Genomic DNA, 19,662 nt, shown 5'->3' with positions numbered 1-19,662 from the left:
CCACTTCCATAAGTATATGATAACATCTCCACATCACCAAAACTCTGCTTTAAAAAAAGGAATCAAACTGCCACGACAAAATTAATCCTACATCTTTTTGCAAGCTTTCTAACTGGTTGGCTTGACATTACAAAAAATAGTTAAAAACTAACATGTACTGAACATATGGGAAAAGAAAATATCAGCTGTTGATTGAATGCATCTGGTAAGCAGGACTTTTTGTTTAGGCTTATTTTACATGCTGCTGCCATCCTTATAAAAATCCTGAAAAACAATAGAGAATGTATCCAGTAATGAAATCTCATACCTATCATCCTAGATAATGCAATATTTATTGGTGCATCAAAATGTAGAAGTGGAAATACCTTCTTCAAGAACGGGTTCCTATTATATGATCGAAGATGCATTCCTTCTGTGATCTCGGAGTTGGTATATTTAAGTAGGGTGGATGTGGGGGGCACAGTTTCCCACATTGGGGGGTCACCCCCCACACACACGTTATGTAATGTTTTAAAGGTTTTTTTTTTTTGGAACAGCGATTTTTTTCCCTTGGAAAAAAAAATTGCTGTTCTAAGTGTTTGGGATTGTAAGCTTTCGCTTACATGGGGTTGATAAATCAGCATTCGCTTTTTTAAGCATTCGCTGATTTAATATAGACCCTCAAGAACATATTAGGATCTGCATCAGTTTGTCTCATCACCTACTTGTCATCAACTTAACTTTCACCCTAGTTTGCATCTTGGGCAACACACTCATCAGCGCAACACAACCAGAATAGCCCTTCCTAAGTGACCAGTTTGCTGTCCTTATCAGTTTTAATGCCAAAAAACTAAATTTCCTGTATCACTTTATTCTTTCTATAAGTTCTGTAGAGGATATGAGATGGGGTTTTAACAGACTTAGCCAGTATAGTTTAGTCCCCCTTTCTCTTACAAAATAATTGTAATGTGTCTCATTAAAAGACTTATATTTCCTTTTTTAGGGGTTAGGAGCTGTTCATACCAGATGATCATTTGGTTGATCAAATTGACCTTTGCTGTTTCATCACTTTGGATCATAGGAAATACACAGCAATAGGGTCTAAGTTGTGATTTATGCCTTAGCAGTATCCTCCTTTAGATCTCCATTTTCAAGGAGGGACAGGCCAGTTAGACCAAGGATGAGTATGGGAATAACCATGCGGTTATTTAGCTCTGATTTGAAGGAAGATAATATATCACACACTGCTTAATTTGAAGTGGAAGTCTGTTTTGTAGGCACTGTGTGACAAATTTAGAAGTTATGTACTTACCATAACGTTCCATCTGAGTAGGTGGATTCATTTGTCTGCAACCTGTGGGTATGGATCCGATATCGGATCCGAACCGGCATGGTTTATCCAGCTATGGATCCGAGCTCCTAGCTCCTCCCCTCACCCATAATGCCCTGCTCTCCCTACATGACCTCAGATCGAGTTTGCCCTGCACCAACTACCCTAACCAAAGGGTAACACACCCTATGCAGGAAACTGACAAGGCCAGGGGGATAGGAAGGCGGGATGGTTGCAGACAAATGAATCCACCTACTCAGATGGAATGTTATGGTCAGTACATAACTTCTAAATCTGAAGTAGGAGAATTCATTTGTCAGCAACCTGTGGGACAGAGTCCCCAGCTACCTGAATCTTGGGTGGCCATCATGGAAGGATATTCCGGAACACCGCGGAGCCAAAGGATGCTCTACCTCTAGAAGTGACGTCCAGCTTGTAATGAGTAATAAAGGTATGAGATGAAGCCCAAGTGGCTGCTGAACAAATGTCATCCAGAGGAACCCTAGACTTAAAGGCCGCTGAAGTAGAGACAGACCGGGTCGAATGAGCATGGACTCCCTCCTGTGCGGGCCTCCCAGAGGCTTGGTACGCCAACAGAATACACTGAGAAATTCCAGCGTGACAAAGAAACTTTGGAAATTGGTTTACCCAGATTGAATTTGGCAAAAGAAATGAACAACTGGTCTGACTGCCTATGACTAGCTGTCCTATGAAGGTAAAAACGAAGCTGCCTGTGAACATCCAAGGAATGCAGCTTGTATTCGCCTTTGTTTTGATACTTAGGGAAGAAAACAGGGAGATTGATGGACTGATTAATGTTAGCTTCCGAAGCTACTTTAGGAAGAAAGGAGGGATTGATCCTTAGGTACACCCGGTCCGGATGAAAAAATCAAATAAGGCGGTTTCATGGACAGGGCCTGAAGCTCTGAAACTCTCTTTGCCGAAGTAATGGCTACCAAAAAAGCAGTCTTAAAGGACAAGTATTTAAGATCAACTGTGGCCGCAGGTTCGAAGGGAGCAGCGGTCAAGGCCTGAAGTACCAAGGAAAGATCCCACGGGGGAACCGTTTCTTTGACAGGGGGTCTGAGCAAAAAGGTGCCTTTTAGGAAGGATTTGCATAACTTAGCCGACATAAGAGACCCTGAATCGTGTCCAACATGGTAATGAGATATGGCCGCCAGCTGAACTTTGACCATGGAACTACTGGCACCATCATTAAAGAGAGTAGTAAGGAAATCTAGAACCAAAGGAAGGGGAACCGCGAAAGGATCTAGGCCTTGCCGCTCTGCCCAAATGGAGAAACGCTTCCATTTACTGCGGTAAATTTTTCTGGTAGAGGGCTTGTGGGCCGCTACCAGAATGGCCTTAACTGGGGATGAGATACCGGGAGTCCTGATTAGGACTGGAACTGGAGCAGCCAAGCAGTCAACTTCAGGTTGTCCAGGTTCGGAGTTGGCAGGTTTGACGGCTGTGATATCAGATCCGGAATGGGATCTAGAATCCAAGGTGGATTCACTGAATGAGAACTTAGGTAAGGGAAACAGATCTGTCGAGGCCAGAACAGGGCAATGAGGATTATTCTGCACCCCAACCGAGAGGCTTTCTGAAGTACTTGTAGCATCAGAGGTAGAGGGGGGTATGCGTAAAGAAGACCGGGAGGCCAAGCATGCACCAGAGTGTCTCTCGGAGAATCCCCTGGAGGGGGGATTAGAGCGAAAAAACTGTCGCACTTGGCATTTAAAGAAGAAGCAAAGAGATCGCAACAGGGAGTCCCCCACTGTGCGAAGATACGTTTCACTACTTGAGAATTGAGAGACCACTCATACAGGGAGAGAATGGTGCAACTGAGCTTGTCCGCTAGGATGTTGGTCCGACCCGGAATATGCGTTGCGATGAGAAAGCGGTTGGTGGAGATCACCCATTCCCACACTCTCATGGCTTCTCGACATAAAGAGTAAGACCTGGTTCCCCCCTGTTTGTTGATGTACCAGACCACCGACATGTTGTCTGATTGAATCACAATTGTTCCCAGGGGAAGGAGGGCCTGAAGTGCTTGCAACGCCAAGAGCACCGCCCTCATTTCCAGAACATTGATATGCAGGGAGGTCTCTGAATCGCTCCACGTGCCTTGGACCATTCGGCCCGCAATATGCCCCCCCCACCCGAGGCGGGAAGCGTCCATGGTCACTGTGGCGAGAGGGGGAGATGCACAAAAGGGGTGGCCCCTGTGGAGGTCCGGAGAATGGAGCCACCACAAGAGAGACCGCTTGCAAGCCTTGATGATTGCAATGGGATGATACAGGGGGAGGGAGAGAAATGACCATTGCACCTGAAGTGTCCATTGAAGCACCCGCATGTTCAAGCGGGCATGGGGAAGAAGAGTAATCGCTGCCGCCATAGACCCTAGCGCCCTCAGGATCAATTCCACAGGTGTTGAGCTGGAGTGAAGGATGGCCCGCACCTGGAGTCGCAGATTCCGAATCCTGTCGGTTGTGAGAAAGGCTCTTAAATTTCTCGTGTCTAACCTGGCTCCTATAAATTCTATTGTTTGAGTAGGGACCAGGTTGGACTTTTCTATGTTTACCGTGATGCCTAGCTTGGGAGCTAGAAGAAGGAAGGAGTCTCTTGCCAAAGAGAGTAGATGCCTTGATGGGGTGGTGAGAAGCCAGTTGTCTAGGTACGGAAAGACCTGCACCCCCTGAAGCCTCAGGTGGGCCGCAACCACTGCTAACACTTCGGTGAACACCCTGGGGGCTGTGGTGAGACCAAAGGGAAGGACCCTGAACTGGTAGTGACTGGCTCCCAGCCAGAAGCGAAGAAACCTGGATCGTCTGTCCATCAGAATGTGGTAGTACGTGTCCTTGAGGTCTATAGAGCACATCCAGTGATTCTCCCCTAGAAGGGGGAGGATGGACTGCAAAGTGACCATCCAGAACTTCTCTTTGGGAACTGACAGGTTCAACAGGGACAGGTCTAGAATGGGTCTTAGGTCCCCCGTCTTTTTTGGCACTAAAAAGAACCTGGAGTAGAACCCTGATCCAATCTGGTCTGGGGTGACGGGCTGGATGGCTCTTTTTCTCAGCAGATGGCCAATTTCTGCTGAAGCGGCCTCCCTCTGATTGGGTGGAACATCGGGGAGGATTTTTAACTTTGGGACATGAAGAAAGGGGATCTTGTAACCTCTGGATATAATCCGGAGTACCCAGCAGTCCGATGTAATGGACTCCCACGCCGCTAGGTGCTCCGAGAAAGGTCCCCCGACTGCCTCCAGAGTGGAGCATTCGGGCAACCCCTCAGGGTTGCTGCGTGAGCCGTTCAGAGAAAGGTTCCCTGGACCCAAAGTTCCTGGGAGCCCCTCTGCCCCTAGGGCGGCGTCCTCCCTGTCCTCCTCTGCCGCGGAAGGACTGGTTGTCCGGAGCGGGTTGGGAATGCTGCGACTTCCGGAACCACATCTTCTTCTGGCCCTTTTGGTTCCTAGAATAGGACCTCTGAGGCACAGAGAAGCGGACTCCGACGGCAGACAGTGTCTTCCCGTCCTTCTCGCTCTGAACCAAGGTATCGCGAACCGTCTTGCCAAAAAGGGCAGAACCGTCAAAGGGGGCATTCGCGAATGACACATTGAAGGGCTCCGTAAAATCGCAGTGGCGGAGCCAGGCCTGCTGTCTTGTGACTAGGCCCACTCCTACAGCTCTAGCCGCTCCCTCGGTAGCGTGGGAAAGTAACTGCATAGAGGTGTTAGTCACAGAACGAAGAGTGGCCATACGGGTGGAGTGCATAAGTTTGTCCTCCTCCAATATGGACTCTGGGGGGGATGCAGCATATTCCTTGATAAGATCACGCTGCATCCTAATGACGTGTGCCAAATAGTTGAGCGCCCTCACTGAGAACGTCGCTGAACTAAAGATTCGCTTCCCCAAACGGTCCATCATCCGAGACTCCTTGCTCGGGGGATGGACTGAGGGACTCCCCTGGGTGAGTTCCCTCTTAGTGGCTGCTGCCAACAACATGGCATCTACCGGGGGACCCTTGCTCCAGTGGGCATGGTCAGCAGGGGGGCTAAGGATCCTGTCGGGCCTCTTAGGGATTGGCTCCACGGTGTCTGGGTCCTTCCACGCCCTGGTGGTAATAAGGTCCACCAGGGGGTCAGCAGGAGGGGACACCCAAGAGGTAGACAGGCTCACTTCAAATGCCTCCAAGAACACTGACTCGTCCAAGGAAGACTTTGGGGCAGACCACCCACCTCTAATCCGTAACATTTCCATGATGTCTCCGAAGGAGACATCCTCAGGGGGTGATCTTGGGGAGCCTTCCCCTTCCTCCAAGTCAGTGTCTTCGGTCAAAGACTTGGGGGAGTCTATGTGCCTCCTCTTACATGAATGCTTGCGAGGTGCTTCCTCGGGGGGGTTGTCCGAGTAGCCCTCACCAGCAATGTCCAGAACCACAGGAACTGCTTGGGGCAGTGAAGCAGGCTGTCCCAGTGGCCGGGTGATGGAAGCCTGGCCCAGAGCAGATGGAGTGTGGGACGGAGCCGAAGCAAGGGCCGGGGGTCCGGATGCCCTCAACAGAGCCCTCTCCACTACATCAAAAGCCGAGGGGGAGCCAGCCTCGACAATAGGATCCGAAAGTTGGCTCCCCCTCAGATCCGATGAGCGGATCGGAGCCGGCGCCGAGCCCCTCAGAGCCGAGGGACCAGTTTGCTCCGACAAGGATGGCGCCGAAGGCACACTGAGTCCCTCGGATCTGAAGCTCGGGCCAAGGCTCTGAGAGGTCGGATCCGACAGACTCGAGGGCAGGGTCGGATCTGAAGTACCCAGTACTGACGGCACCGAACGACCTGCGGCTCCGAGCGCTCCGAACCCGGGTAGCGGGTCGGAGAAGGAGCAATGGGCTTAAAAAAGGGGGTCGAGCTCAGGAGGCAGGAGCACTCCCATCTGCATCTGGGCCTGGATGAACCTTCGCATCATCCGGTCCAGATCAGCATTGGAGAAGCTCTAAGTAGACCTCGACGAGGCTACCGAGGTAGGCCTTGAGTGCCGCCTCGATAGCCTCGAAGGAGGTCGGGTCTCCTCATCCTCAGGCTCCGGTGAAAAGCACAGGGACCGGAGCCGAGGAGGGGGAGAGCCAGCAGCCAGAGAGGCTGGAGGAGAAGCCGCTTAGCGGCGGGGCGAACGGAGGTCTCGGCCGCCGCTTGTGGTGCTTCTCTCCGGTCCTTTTCCTGGCATACGTCTCCTCCGACCCTTTGGCGGGAGTTTGAATCCCGGGTGGAGGAGGGGGAGCAGGCAAGGCAGGGACTGCCGAAGCAGTGACCACCAAGGGGGAGGGGGCCGAAGCCGAGTCTGGGGGCAAGAGTCCTGCCAAGACCAGCTTTGACCTCCGCTCCTTCAATGCCCTGGGGTTGAACCCTGCACAGATTGAACACCCTGAAGTGAGGTGTTCAACCCCAAGGCATCGAATGCACTGAGTGTGGCCATCAGCAGGGGAAAGCTTATGGCCACACTTGGAGCACTTTGAAAAAACAGCCTTTGGGGCCTCAGACATCACTATTTTTTTTTTTTTTTTTTTAAATAGTAACAATAAAATAAACTAAAACACTCACACAAAGGCCCCAAAAAGAAACACACACACACACACACACACACACACACACACACACACACACACACACACACACACACACACACACCAACTACGAACCAGCGAGGGGAGGGTAAAAACTATATTAAATTAACCTAAAAAAGATATAAACAGAAGGGAAACCTATAACTTTCACACAACTTAAAAGTTTTAAAAGTTTTAAAAGTTTTAAAACCCTTAAATAAGAATACTAAGACTTAGCTTTTGGAGCTCTGACGACCCAGCCTTCACCATGCGCGGCAAACTAGATCTGAGGTCATGTAGGGAGAGCAGGGCATTATGGGTGAGGGGAGGAGCTAGGAGCTCGGATCCATAGCTGGATAAACCATGCCGGTTCGGATCCGATATCGGATCCATACCCACAGCTTGCTGACAAATGAATTCTCCTACTTTAGATCTATCTCTTAACCTTGACTTTGTCTGTTTAGTTGATGTAGATTTAAATTGCTGGACTTCATATTTGTAGGACTGTTTGATTTGTGGGGATCTAAGAGGTCTCAGTCTACTGGATGTTTAATGGCTGGGAAGGCAAGGCACAGATCACCCTTAAGGAATCCATACAATACTAAAAACAGTAACACCCTTCCAGTCTCTCGTGGAAGCTCAGCTTTTAAGCCCATTATCTTGTTCAGTTAGGAATCTATGGGTTTTTACAGTTGTTTGATATGTCTAATCAGATACATCCTAAAGGAGGCATTACATTCTATTCCATGAAAGGCTTAATCAATGTAGAATACAAGGGCGATAAGGACTTATTTACCTGTAGACAATATTGTTTTGTGATTAGGTGTGCCAAGCAGAATGACTTCCTAATCACAGTTGCAACATGATGAACAAAACGAGAGGGAATTATCTACCTATGTTCCACGGTCTGTCACAGGACTCTCATTTTGAAGTTGGATGTTGTCTATGCTATCAGCTTGAGAAAGGTTTTGCTTACAAAATACATTTTACTTCTTAGCACTTAATTTGAGCCCGATATTTGAGCAGAAATTATTAACAATTGTAAGAGTGGAACTTCAGGATGACACTCAGTTTATAATCATCCACAAACCTGGTTAATCTGAGATCCTCACTTGTGATTTGGAGTTCTGAGAAGTAGATGCAGAATAGCAGAGATCCCAGTACAGAACTCAGATGAACCCACTGACCAACTTCATACTCTCTGAGGATGCATCTAAACCCTAACTGTGTGGGCTCTGTCCTTCAACCAACTTACCATGCATGTCACACACAGGGTTCAATTTGGAGCACAATTAGCAGGTTTATTATATTAGCATAGGGTATGATATCAAGTGCCTTAGTGAGACTGAGGCATAATGTATGGACAGCATGACCACGGTTTGTGTTATCCTTTCAAACACATTTGTTATCAACAGAGCCAATTATACAGGCAGCCATCAGGATTTTTTTTCTTGCATACTAACATGCCCTTATAGGCCATATAACCAGTCTGGGGCAGGCATACAATGGGTGTAGAGTGGGACAGTCACTCATTTCTGCAAGTGATATATCTCGTCACATAATCCTACTCTCCTTTGGACAGATGACTGCAAATAAGTCTTAGGTCTTCACCAAGGATGCAGTAGTGAGTGAGATGTATTCTGTGTTAAAGTCCTTACCTCCTTCCCTGTTGACATTAGCAGGTACTGTCTTCATTCATTCCCAACAACTGGTTCTTCCAGCACTTGATCTACTAATCAAACCTAGGTTGGCTATGTTAGAGTCAGACCTCCATCTATCTATGCCAAACATCCAGCACCAAGATAGATTTTCATCAAAACATGGAAGGTAAAACACCAGCTGTCTCATTGTCTTTTCATCAATATCCTGTACATGACTAACCATGGAAAGGGGCCTGGCCATCTCTGTTTAGTTGCACTGTAGAAAAAAAAACTGGAATACATGTAACTCATACAGAAAGGAAATCAACTCTGCTATGAGAGTTTTCCCAAATTAAAAAAGAAAATTAACTCCATGAAACCCCCAGAAAACTTTTAAAAGGAATAAACTAGCTGTTAGGAGGTTTACCACTTCTTGCCATTTCTTTCCACGCAGGCAGTGATAATCTGAACTGATTCACCCTGCATAGCAGAACCTGACTTCTTAGATGAAACTTCAGCTATATCAGCTTTAAATGGAATCCCACACATTCGTAAGCAGAACTACAAACTGGGACTGTAATACCCAACTTCTCCTTTACACCTATTTACTTGTAAATAGCACATAAACTGCTCAAGCACACCTCTTGTGCAGCCATGTAGGGCTTCATCCACAGTTGTAAAAGCCTATAATATAATTATATACATCTTCCCATGTACATAATTAATCTGTGTCTATCCATGAGATCATTCCCTAGTCTCTGGGAGGCATAAACAGTAATTCCCATCACAAAAGGTATGTTAAAACCACTGTATTCAAACCCTGTTCATAACAATTCTAGCTTAAACACATGAAAAAGAATCAACAGTCTTACAGATCACTGGCTATCTAACACAAACAGGCTGATTCATGTTGGATATGATAAGTGGCTATCAGACAAAGAATGAATTGAGCGGATGAACAAAATATTATTTTGTAAGCATTGTCTTACACCCAGTCATGAATGCACCCAGTAGGCACGTCTGAGGCACACACAAACGCATTTTTCTCTTATCAAATAATAATAATTATCAACAGGTACTTTCAAACCATACTTTAGAAAACCCAAGCATGTGTTTTATGGCAATATACATATCATGAAGTGAAGCCATAAAATAATTATAAAAGCAAGTTTTAGCAAGACTTACTGACATTTCTGACTTCTGACACACAATTTGTTTTAATAAACATATGCTTTTAAATGATAACATGAATAACTTAAAAACAAGTTAATTTCGGCAAACTACATAATGAAATGCAAGACTGGTCACAGCTTTCAACTTCTTTATTCACAAGTCATGGATAAAGCCAGAAAGAATTGGGAGCAAAGTCTTAAAATAAGGGATAAGTGTAAATCTAACTCTAATTCACTTAAAACACTAGTAGAACAACATGGCTTTTATTGAACAATAAGAAACAGAAATGCTACTATCTGGCATTATTGACTGATTAATCTCCACTAAATTATCATTTATTGAAAAATTGTAGAAGAACAGGGAAAAAATATGAGGCAAAATCAGGACACCTGAGATGTATATAAGTGGTAATTTCACATTAGCTATTTTTATATTTGCCCTCACTTGCTTTCCTTAATGGATGAATAATCAAAATACCCTCCCCCATAAAAAAAAAAAAAAAACAACTACACAATCCATGATTACTACAAAAAGAAGCAGAAACTGGATTCAGCCATCAATTCCTGCAAAAAGCTAGAGAACAGTAATAGGATAAACTAGGAGCAGTTTAGTCTTCATTCAAAAAAAATGCTTATAATAACTAAAACACAAAATCCAAGGAACGGTGTGCTAAAAAGACCCAAACAATCTGTAGCTCGAGCACACACAAGGAGCAACAAACACGATGTAAACCAGCAGTAGTAATATTTTTGGTGTGTTAATAAACTACTGCTAGTTTACATCGTGTTCGGTGCTCCTTGTGTGTGCTCGAGCTACAGGTTATAATAACTAAAGCATATTCAGATTACAGTGCTATATTAGTTGATAACTGTTTTAGTTTTAAATTATTACTAGCATTTGTGAGAATTCCAGCTTAAGTAGTCAAACTGAAAGAATATATGAATAGCTCAGTGGAGAAATAGAAAATGCTATGAATTCTATGAGATGAAGAACTAGAGCTATCTGTTCAATGGGATTTTATGAAACTATTTTTCAACAGGCATACAGTGTGTTTTAGTATACTGGATGGGCATCTAATAACCTTGTCAGGATACTTCCCATACTATGTTATGCTGCAGCAATAGTGACCTAAAGATAAACATATCAGACTTATTAGCTGTATTCCTAATTGCAGGAACTCATTCCAGATGTCCATTTGGGGAAAGAAAGCAGTACTTAGGTAGATGAAAGCATGAAGTCACCATACTATCCACAGCCATAAACAAGAAACTTTTGCTTAATTATTAGCAGGAAAAAGAAGATAAAAGACCAAAATATTAACTAACATTATTAAGGTGAGTAAATCTAAAAACACTGTTTCTCCCAAATACAGTTTACTGTATAACAAACAAAGCAATACCACGACAAAGTGATATTAACAAAAATAAAAATATATTAAAACAAGATTCTCTGTCGTAAGGAGTCATCACACATTTCCTTGGCTGAATTGATTTGATTGCCAGAAGGTTGTGGACTTGAGCTACCCAACTTGGAGACATTTATTCCAACCCTCAAAGCCAAACTATCACTAATGCTTATGGAAGGAACTATTTATGGAACTTGAGGATACAGATCAATCACCCTGAACATCTCAGAATATAAAAACATTTTATATTCAAGAAAAGTACTTTGCAGACTACCTTACAGACCCTTGCATTCATGTTTAAAAAACTGGAAAAAAAAATCAACAGAAATGGCAGTACATTTTAGGCGATTCTTGGCTTTCAGTCACTGTTCTTAATTTACATCTTTATAAAAGGACCTCAATATAAAATACTTTCATTTGCAGATATCACATACACATCTCAGAAATATTAGAACTTAGTTAAACAAAACGACATGGAATGTGCCATAAGGTCATTATTGCATGACTTCCATCTTTAAATGGTAAATATTTCTGTACAGTCTAAAAACAGAACAGGAAACAAAACTTTTTTACTAAGTGAAAAAAATGTCCTGAACGCATTCTCAATGAGTCACTAGTTTAATAACTACAACTCCTAAAGTACTAAGTAAATGGCATATAAATATAAAATACAACTTCATTTCTCCCCTGAAAAGAGGCTACCGGTCTAGATGGACTAACCTGGTCAGCAAAGAATAAATAAATAAAATAAAATAAATAAATTAAACTCTACTACTACTACTACTACTACCACCACCACCACTACTACTGCTACTACTACTTTACTACCACTACTGCTACCACTACTGCTACTACCATTACTAATGCTACTACTACTATTACTACTGCTACTGCTATTACTACTACCATTACTACTACTGCTACTGCTGCTACCACTACTCCTACTACCATTACTACTGCTACTTCTACTACTTGTATTACCATTACTACTACTGCTACTGCTACCTATTACTACTGCTACTACTACTAAAACTGCTATTACTACTAATAATACTATCACTACCACTACTACTACTACTATCACTACTACTACTATAAGGCTTTCTTTAAGCATAGCCTAAAACTCCATTGGTATATATTGTATGTGTTGTGAATATCCTTCTCACTCTATGTGTCCTATTAATACTAATGGATATTTTCTCATTATTGTATAGTTGAATTAGTTCTGCTATATAGACACATATGTGTGTCTGCATATCTAGTTATCTATCCATCTATATCTAGCTATCTAGATAAATAAATAGCTATTAGCATGTAGAGTTAATATGTGTGCCTAGCTTACTTCCTGAATACTTGTGTTTTATTTTAATATATTAGTATATATCGCCAGTCTGTCATAGATTGCTATTCATTTTCTTCTTTTGTATTGCACACAGAAGGAGCCTGAAAATGGTTTATTTATAGTGCATTGTCCAATCAACGCTAAATATTCCTCCTTGATCTTCAGTTATTACAAAATAAAAAGAAGATGAACATACAGAAGAATACGATCAACAAATACTAATATGTGTACTCACAGTCTTCTGGGTAAACACATCTAAGTGTGACCTCGTCCAGAATCATGCTTTTGGGACAATAAGGAAAACAGCCTTCAACCCTTTTGAAAACAACAATTTGAAAAATTGAGTTCAGATTATAAAACACAATAAAAGTTTACATTCTTAACAATACACCTAAGGAACAATATTATATTATCTTGCTACTTAAAGCATATACATCATCAGCTCAAAACATATGTCACTCTACTGATATTGTACAATCATTAGAAAAGTTTCAAGCAAAATGAAATATAAAACAATCCAAATGGACAGAGCAATGCATAGCGCTTACTTTATTTGAGAAATAAATCATGTCAGGGTTAGTCACTGGGCAGTGTAAGCATTGGCTTTAAGTGATTTGGTCACATTTATTAATGTTGATATGACACTCCGATCCTATGTTGTTGTTGTTGTTGTCTTTTGGCTTTTCCTGGTTAGGGGTTGCCACAGCGGAACTCCGGTCCGCTAATGATTGGCAGTAGATTTTGACGAATGCTGAGGTGCCAGCTCAACGTTCAACCTTCAACGAAGGCATGCCCATTTACGCATGTCTTTCGAATGCCCACCCAACCATGGGGAGGACATGCAGACTCCACACAGAAGGTACTCCCCGCACTCCAGCTGAGAATCGAATGGGAGAACCTCTTGCTGTGAGGCAACAATGCTATCGCTTCAATCCCATGTAAAAATGGGAAAAGGGTGGTTGATGATGGTCGTGGATTTTTGAAAGAAAGCTACTATAACCATGATTATAACAGATTAAAAATATTTATTTGAATAAAATCTTCACTCTAGTCTTCAAGAAGCAATCAGTTAGATATGGTAATTCTCCACTGAATACTTGACCTTAAATTAAAAAAAATCAAAAATTACTTATTTGTAATTCTGGAAAGAAGGACAAGTTCTTGACTACAGCTCAAGAAACCTGAGCTCAACTAGCATCTCAGATACTTGACAGTACTGTCAGTGAGGATGGGTGGGAGAGGAGGAGAAGCCACACACACACACACACACACACACACACACACACACACACACACACACACACACACACACACACACACACACACACACACACACACACACACACACACACACACTGAAACTGACACTATCCCTTGGAGAAGGGGCAGTGAGACAGGAGGGGCTCATGGATGAGCATTAAAGGTTTCATTATATCATATACTTCTACTGCAGTTTCCATCTCTCTTGTATTTATAGTATCAACCGTCTATCAGTACAGCCTTCATGTTCCTTCCATTCATGCTGAATATCCCTACTCTTTCCTTTAACAAGAGGTTCATAACAATTTCCGTTTTATTTCATAACATTTTAATTTTCAATTTTAAAATCTATGTTGCATAATATTATTAGTGTATATCTTTCTCCTCTTTCCCCACTAAATTTCACTGTTCCTGTATCTATTTCATCATCCCTTAAACCATCATAAACCATTCATTTATCACTTCTAAAAAGATCATTGTTTTTTTCAGTCTTCAGTTCTTAATAAAAATCATACTCCAACAAAACATACTCATGCACTCTGTAGCCTTCCAACTTTAACTGTTGCATCCAACTATTCTACTGGAATTTCCTTTTGTAGAAACATTTTAACAGCTTTTCCAGTTTCTGTAATGCCCATTCAACTGCTTTTTCTTTATTATTCGAACATACTTCATTATTTTCCCTAAATATCCTCCTAGACATCTAACAAACTCACCTTCGCATACCTTATTTCCTGTGTTTCACCTTCATCCATCATTACATTTTCGCTCAATACATTGTTGCTTCTTCTTTCCTCCAACTCATTAAATATTTTTGCCTGGTTTATAAATCTTTTATCTTGATTTTGATTGTTCATACATTTCTTTCTCCTTTCTTAAACATTTTTCCATTTTCTGCCATCTTTCCAAAGTAGTCATCTCTTCTACTCTTCTACAATTCTCTATTTATTTCTATAGAAAACCTGTTTATTTCTCCACCATTCTGTCCAACATTTATGTTACGGTATCATACCATCCCTAAATATATCTTAATGCCTCTCTTTTCTTTAATAACATCTTCATAGTCACAGAATACTGTCAGGATAGCTTTATGATCATAAAAGCTAGCAATTTATGTATTACCAGCCACTTGTTTAATATCATTTGCATGAAAAAATATATTTCCATCTTCAAACATCCTTTCTTTAAGTATAGCCTATTTTCTTTCCCTGTTTTAACTGTGCATTGCATAGTATATACTTTTTTAGCTAGCTTTAGTGGTGTAGGGGGATAAAGACCTGACTACAGTCCAGATGAAGTTAGTCTGATTAGTAGCTTAGGTTCTTGGCAGACCTTGCAGGACAGGATGGGTGTGTCCACTCTGGAGAGAGAGAGAAGTGGCATAGGATGTAGAAAGCTAGCATCCTTTAAAGGATGGGTAACACCATGATGTGTGTCCTGACAGCGAACTTTCAGTTCAGCAAGTCACCACCTGGTAGTAGTTTTCATTAGCAAGTGTTTAGCAGTGTACATTCACAGGCGGTAAGCAATATGATTCCCTACAGTGACACACCTAGCTCATGCCCCTGTTTATAGGATGGACTTAGACCAAACAAAGCTTTCACTGCTGGGTTTCAGATGAGGTTCCATGCAACTCTCATGGTTATCAGTATAATAGTTGTACAGGTTGGTGCTCACTCCTGTACTATACTGCAGTAATTCTCCAGTCAGAAAATGAAAGGGCAGAGTTCTAAAGAGATAAGTTTTGTGGCTGACAGGAACAGCGGCAAAAACATCTAGAAAAAAGTATAGTATAGTACAGTTCTTCACATCACAGGCAATCTTTTTTCTTACCTACACATCACTTTTAAAAATCACCTGCTGTCACAATATCCACATTAGGGAAGTGCATATTACTAATTTCTTTAAAAAAAAGATTCATCCTTACTTTGATATCAGTGCACACATATATTTATTCTATTATTCTAAAATTTAAATAATTATTATAACATCTCTTACTCTTTTTCTGCAATTTGCTATTAACATTCTTCTTCTTGGATCCCTTAGTGTTATATGAAATACTTATGTTTCACATTATTAAACAAAAGTGGCACCCCAAAGCACTCTTCCTTGTCCATACCCTACAATAGTTCTTTCTCCCATATTTTCTGGAAATTGCAAATTTTGTTTTTCATTCAAGAATTTTTATCAGTTAAAATAGTACAATATTTTACATTTTTACATCCATCATATACTAAAGCCATTCTTAAGTCACATTTCTGAATATTTTTAACTTCTTCCATCTTTCTTTCTTTTTTGTGCCTTACTCTGTCTTCTGTAAATATTTCTCTCATATCAGTACTTTCTTCACCTTCATTTTTAAATATTCATATAAATAGAAGTTATGTCCTTACCATAACGTTCCATGTGGAGTGTTCATCTCGCCTTTGTTCTTACACATGGGTTCGGAGCCGATCTTCGGCTCCGTGCCGGCCTCTTGCAAGCTCTGAATCGAGAAGAAGCTCGAGACAATCTAATACCCACAATCCCCCTCTGCCTTTACCTCAGATCTAGTTTGCAAGCAAACCAATCTCCAGAGAGAGCACATTCATGCTTACATCACATATGCACAGAAATAAGAGTCTATACATAACTATATATATAAAAGAACAAATAGACATATATATATATATATATATATATATATATATATATATATATATATATATGCCAACTATGTACACAACATCTGCAAAGCAGTAGCAGAATGCTCCCGCCAGGCATCAAAGAACGTTCTTCTTAAGGGCGCGAGGGTGGGAATGTAAGAACAAAGGCGAGATGAACACTCCACATGGAACGTTATGGTAAGGACATAACTTCTATATGTGATAGTGTTCAATCTCGCTTGTTCTTACACATGGGTAGCGTCCTAGCTCCTTGTTCCTGAGGAACTCACGGAAGGACGTTCTTGAGCACAGTGGAACCAAAGGTTGCCCTGTCCCTAGAAGCCTTGTCTACCTTATAATGAGAAATGAATGTATGTGGCTTAGACCAAGTAGCAGCCGCACAAATAGCGTCTAGGGGTAGGCGGGCTGCATGAGCCAGAGATGTAGACACTGACCTTGTGGAATGTCCTTTGGGTTTGTGTGAGAGAGTTAGATTTGAGGAATCATAGACATAGATTATACAATCCGTTAGCCACTTAGAAAGAGTTCTTTTGGTAACCGCTAGTCCTTTCCTGCTATCAGCAAAGGCCACAAAAAGTTGATCAGTTTTCTGTGATCTTTTGTTCTATCCAAGTAAAATCTTAGTTGTCTGTGTACATCTAATTTGTGCAACATATACTCCATCTTGTTGGAGTGATTTTTGAAGAAAGTGGGTAATTCAATGGACTGATTAATATTGTTAATAGAACACACTTTAGGGAGGAAGGATGAATTAGTTCGAAGAGAAACTCTGTCAGAGTGAAAGATCAAATAAGGGTGCTTGATGGAGAGAGCCTGAAGTTCAGATACTGCCTAGCGGAAGTAATGGCTACCAAAAGAGAGTCTTCCAGGACAAAAATTTTAATGGGCAAAAAGAGGCAGGTTCAAAGGGGGGGCAACATTAATTTAGATAACAACAAGTTTAGACTCCAAGGTGACGTAGGAGATCTGACTGGTGGTCTAATATGAAAAACCCCTTTTAAAAAGGCTTTGCAAAGTCTGTAGGCCATAACAGGAGCCCCACCTTCTTCCACATGGAAATTTGAAATGGCAGCCAATTGAACCCTTAGTGTAGCAGGAGAAGCACCCTGATGGAATAAGTCCGTTAAAAACTCTAATATTTTATTCAAATGAGCTATAAAAGGATCCACTTGCTGTGTATTCGCCCAGAATACAAATCGCTTCCATTTACTAGAATATGTTTTAGTAGTGGAAGCTTTATGAGAAGCCACCAATATATTCTGAACTGCTGGCGAAAGAAGATCAGACCTGGCTAAGTTGGGAATTGGAGCAACCAAGCTGCTAGATGGAGGGACAAGAGCGCGGGATGGGGAACCCCTGACGAGTGAGTCAATAGATCTGGCTCTGGGTCCAGAATCCAGGGTTCCCGAATGCAGTGTGTCTTCAGGAAGGGAAACCAAATTTGACGAGGCCAGAATGCGGCAATGAGGAATATTGTCCTGTGAAGGTTTCTGGCTTTCTGGAGAAACTTCGATATCAGGGGAAATGGAGGAAATGCGTAAAGGAGTCCCGGGGGCCAATCGTGAATCAGTGCGTCCCTGGGGACTTCCCCTGGAGGGGGTAATAGGGCAAAGTAGCTCCTGCATTTGGCGTTCATTGGAGACGCAAACAGATCACAGGAAGGCTGGCCCCACATGCGAAAAATCCTTTTCGCCACTGACTGTTTTAGGGACCACTCGTGCGGTAACAGAATTGCTCTGCTCAGCCTGTCGGCTATGACGTTGGATGACCCCGGGATGTGCGTTGCTATTAGAAAGCGACCCGTGGACTCTGCCCACTGCCAGATTCTCATGGCCTCTCTGCATAGCTGATAGGACTTGGTTCCCCCTTGCTTATTTATGTACCAGACTACCGACATGTTGTCCGTCTGAACTGCAATATTTCCTAGAGGAAGAAGGGGAGCAAAGTGTTGCAACGCTAGAAACACTGCCCTCAACTCTAGAACATTGATGTGCAGATTGTACTCCAAATTGGTCCATTCGCCTTGGACTGTCTGTCCCTGAAAGATGCCCCCCCACCCTATCAGGGAAGCGTCCGTGGTCACCGTAACTGTAGGCGTGGGTAGCACAAATGGTCTCCCTTGGAAAGGTTGCACGTTTGAAGCCACCAGTTTAGATGTGTCTTGCATGTTTTCGTTATAAGAATCTCGTGTGTTAGAGGTAGTTGTTGAACGACCATTGTGCAAACAGTAGCCATTGAAGGACTCTCATGTGCAGCCTTCCCAAGGGTATTGCAATAAGGGAGGCTGACATGAGTCCCAAAACCTTCAGTACCAGTTTTGCTGGAGATTTCCTTGACAAAAGTAGAAGACGTATGTGAGTCTGAAGTGATAGTATCCTTTCCGGAAGTCTTAGAATTAACTGACGTGTGTTTAATTCTGCTCCTATGAACAAAATATTTTGTGATGGCTGAAGCAAGGATTTTCCGAAGTTCACGGAAATTCCTAGGTGAACACACAGTTGAAGAGTAAAGTCTCTGGCCTGTAATAGTTGACGCTGGGTGGTGGCAGAAAGGAGCCAGTCGTCCAGATACGGAAACACCTGGAATCCTTGGCGTCTCAAGTGAGACGCTACCACTGCCATGCATTTGGTGAAGACCCTGGGGGCTGAGGTCAGACCAAAGGGCAGGGCTCAAAATTGAAAGTGACTGGCCCCCAGCCGGAAGCGCAAATGATCTCTGGATGCCCTGGCCATTTTGATGTGGTAGTATGCATCTTCTAGATCTATTGAGCACATCCAGTCGTCCTTCTGTAAGAATGGAAGGATCGATTGAAGCGTGACCATTCGGAACTTTTCTTTCCTGACGAAGGTATTGAGGTAGCTTAGGTCCAGGATGGGCCTCCAGTCCCCTGTTTTCTTTGGAACTAAAAAGAACCTTGAGTAAGTCCCGAATCCTTGCTGGTCCACTGGGACTGGTTGGATGACTCTTTTTTCTAGCAGCTTTGAAATTTCCATAGCTGCTGGCTCTCGCAGATGGGGCGGTACATCTGGGAGTCTTTTCTTTGGAATGGGATGGGATAGAAAGGGTATGTTGTAACCTCTGGTAACCACGCTTTTACCCACTTGTCTGTAGTTACATTTGCCAGGCCTGAGGGTATAAAGCTAGCGACCCCCGACTGCCTCCAGAGCAGGACAGTCGGACCTCCTCTCAGGAGTGCTGGAAAGGTTTACCAGGGAGTGTATCCCTGTCACCTTGATGTTGCGGACCCCCCTCTGCCGCCTGGGCGGCGT

The 19,662-nt window shown here is 42.9% G+C and overlaps 1 protein-coding gene across 1 annotated transcript in view; it reads right to left on the bottom strand.

Moving 5' to 3' along the window:
- The window catches only part of OTOGL (otogelin like), a 3,472,886-nt gene that overhangs the window by 1,208,066 nt on the left and 2,245,158 nt on the right, over window positions 1-19,662 (bottom strand). The window contains exon 35 of the mRNA XM_044088067.1: window positions 12,703-12,782. Coding sequence (XP_043944002.1) covers window positions 12,703-12,782 — 80 coding nt within the window. The remainder of the gene's footprint in view (window positions 1-12,702; window positions 12,783-19,662) is intronic.

Source organism: Protopterus annectens, chromosome 11.part0 (assembly GCF_019279795.1).
Source record: "Protopterus annectens isolate FY-2018-M chromosome 11.part0, PAN1.0, whole genome shotgun sequence".
Classification (NCBI taxonomy): Eukaryota; Metazoa; Chordata; order Ceratodontiformes; family Protopteridae; genus Protopterus; species Protopterus annectens.
Note: the sequence above shows the minus strand (reverse complement) of the source record. Positions and strands in the feature narration are given on the sequence as shown.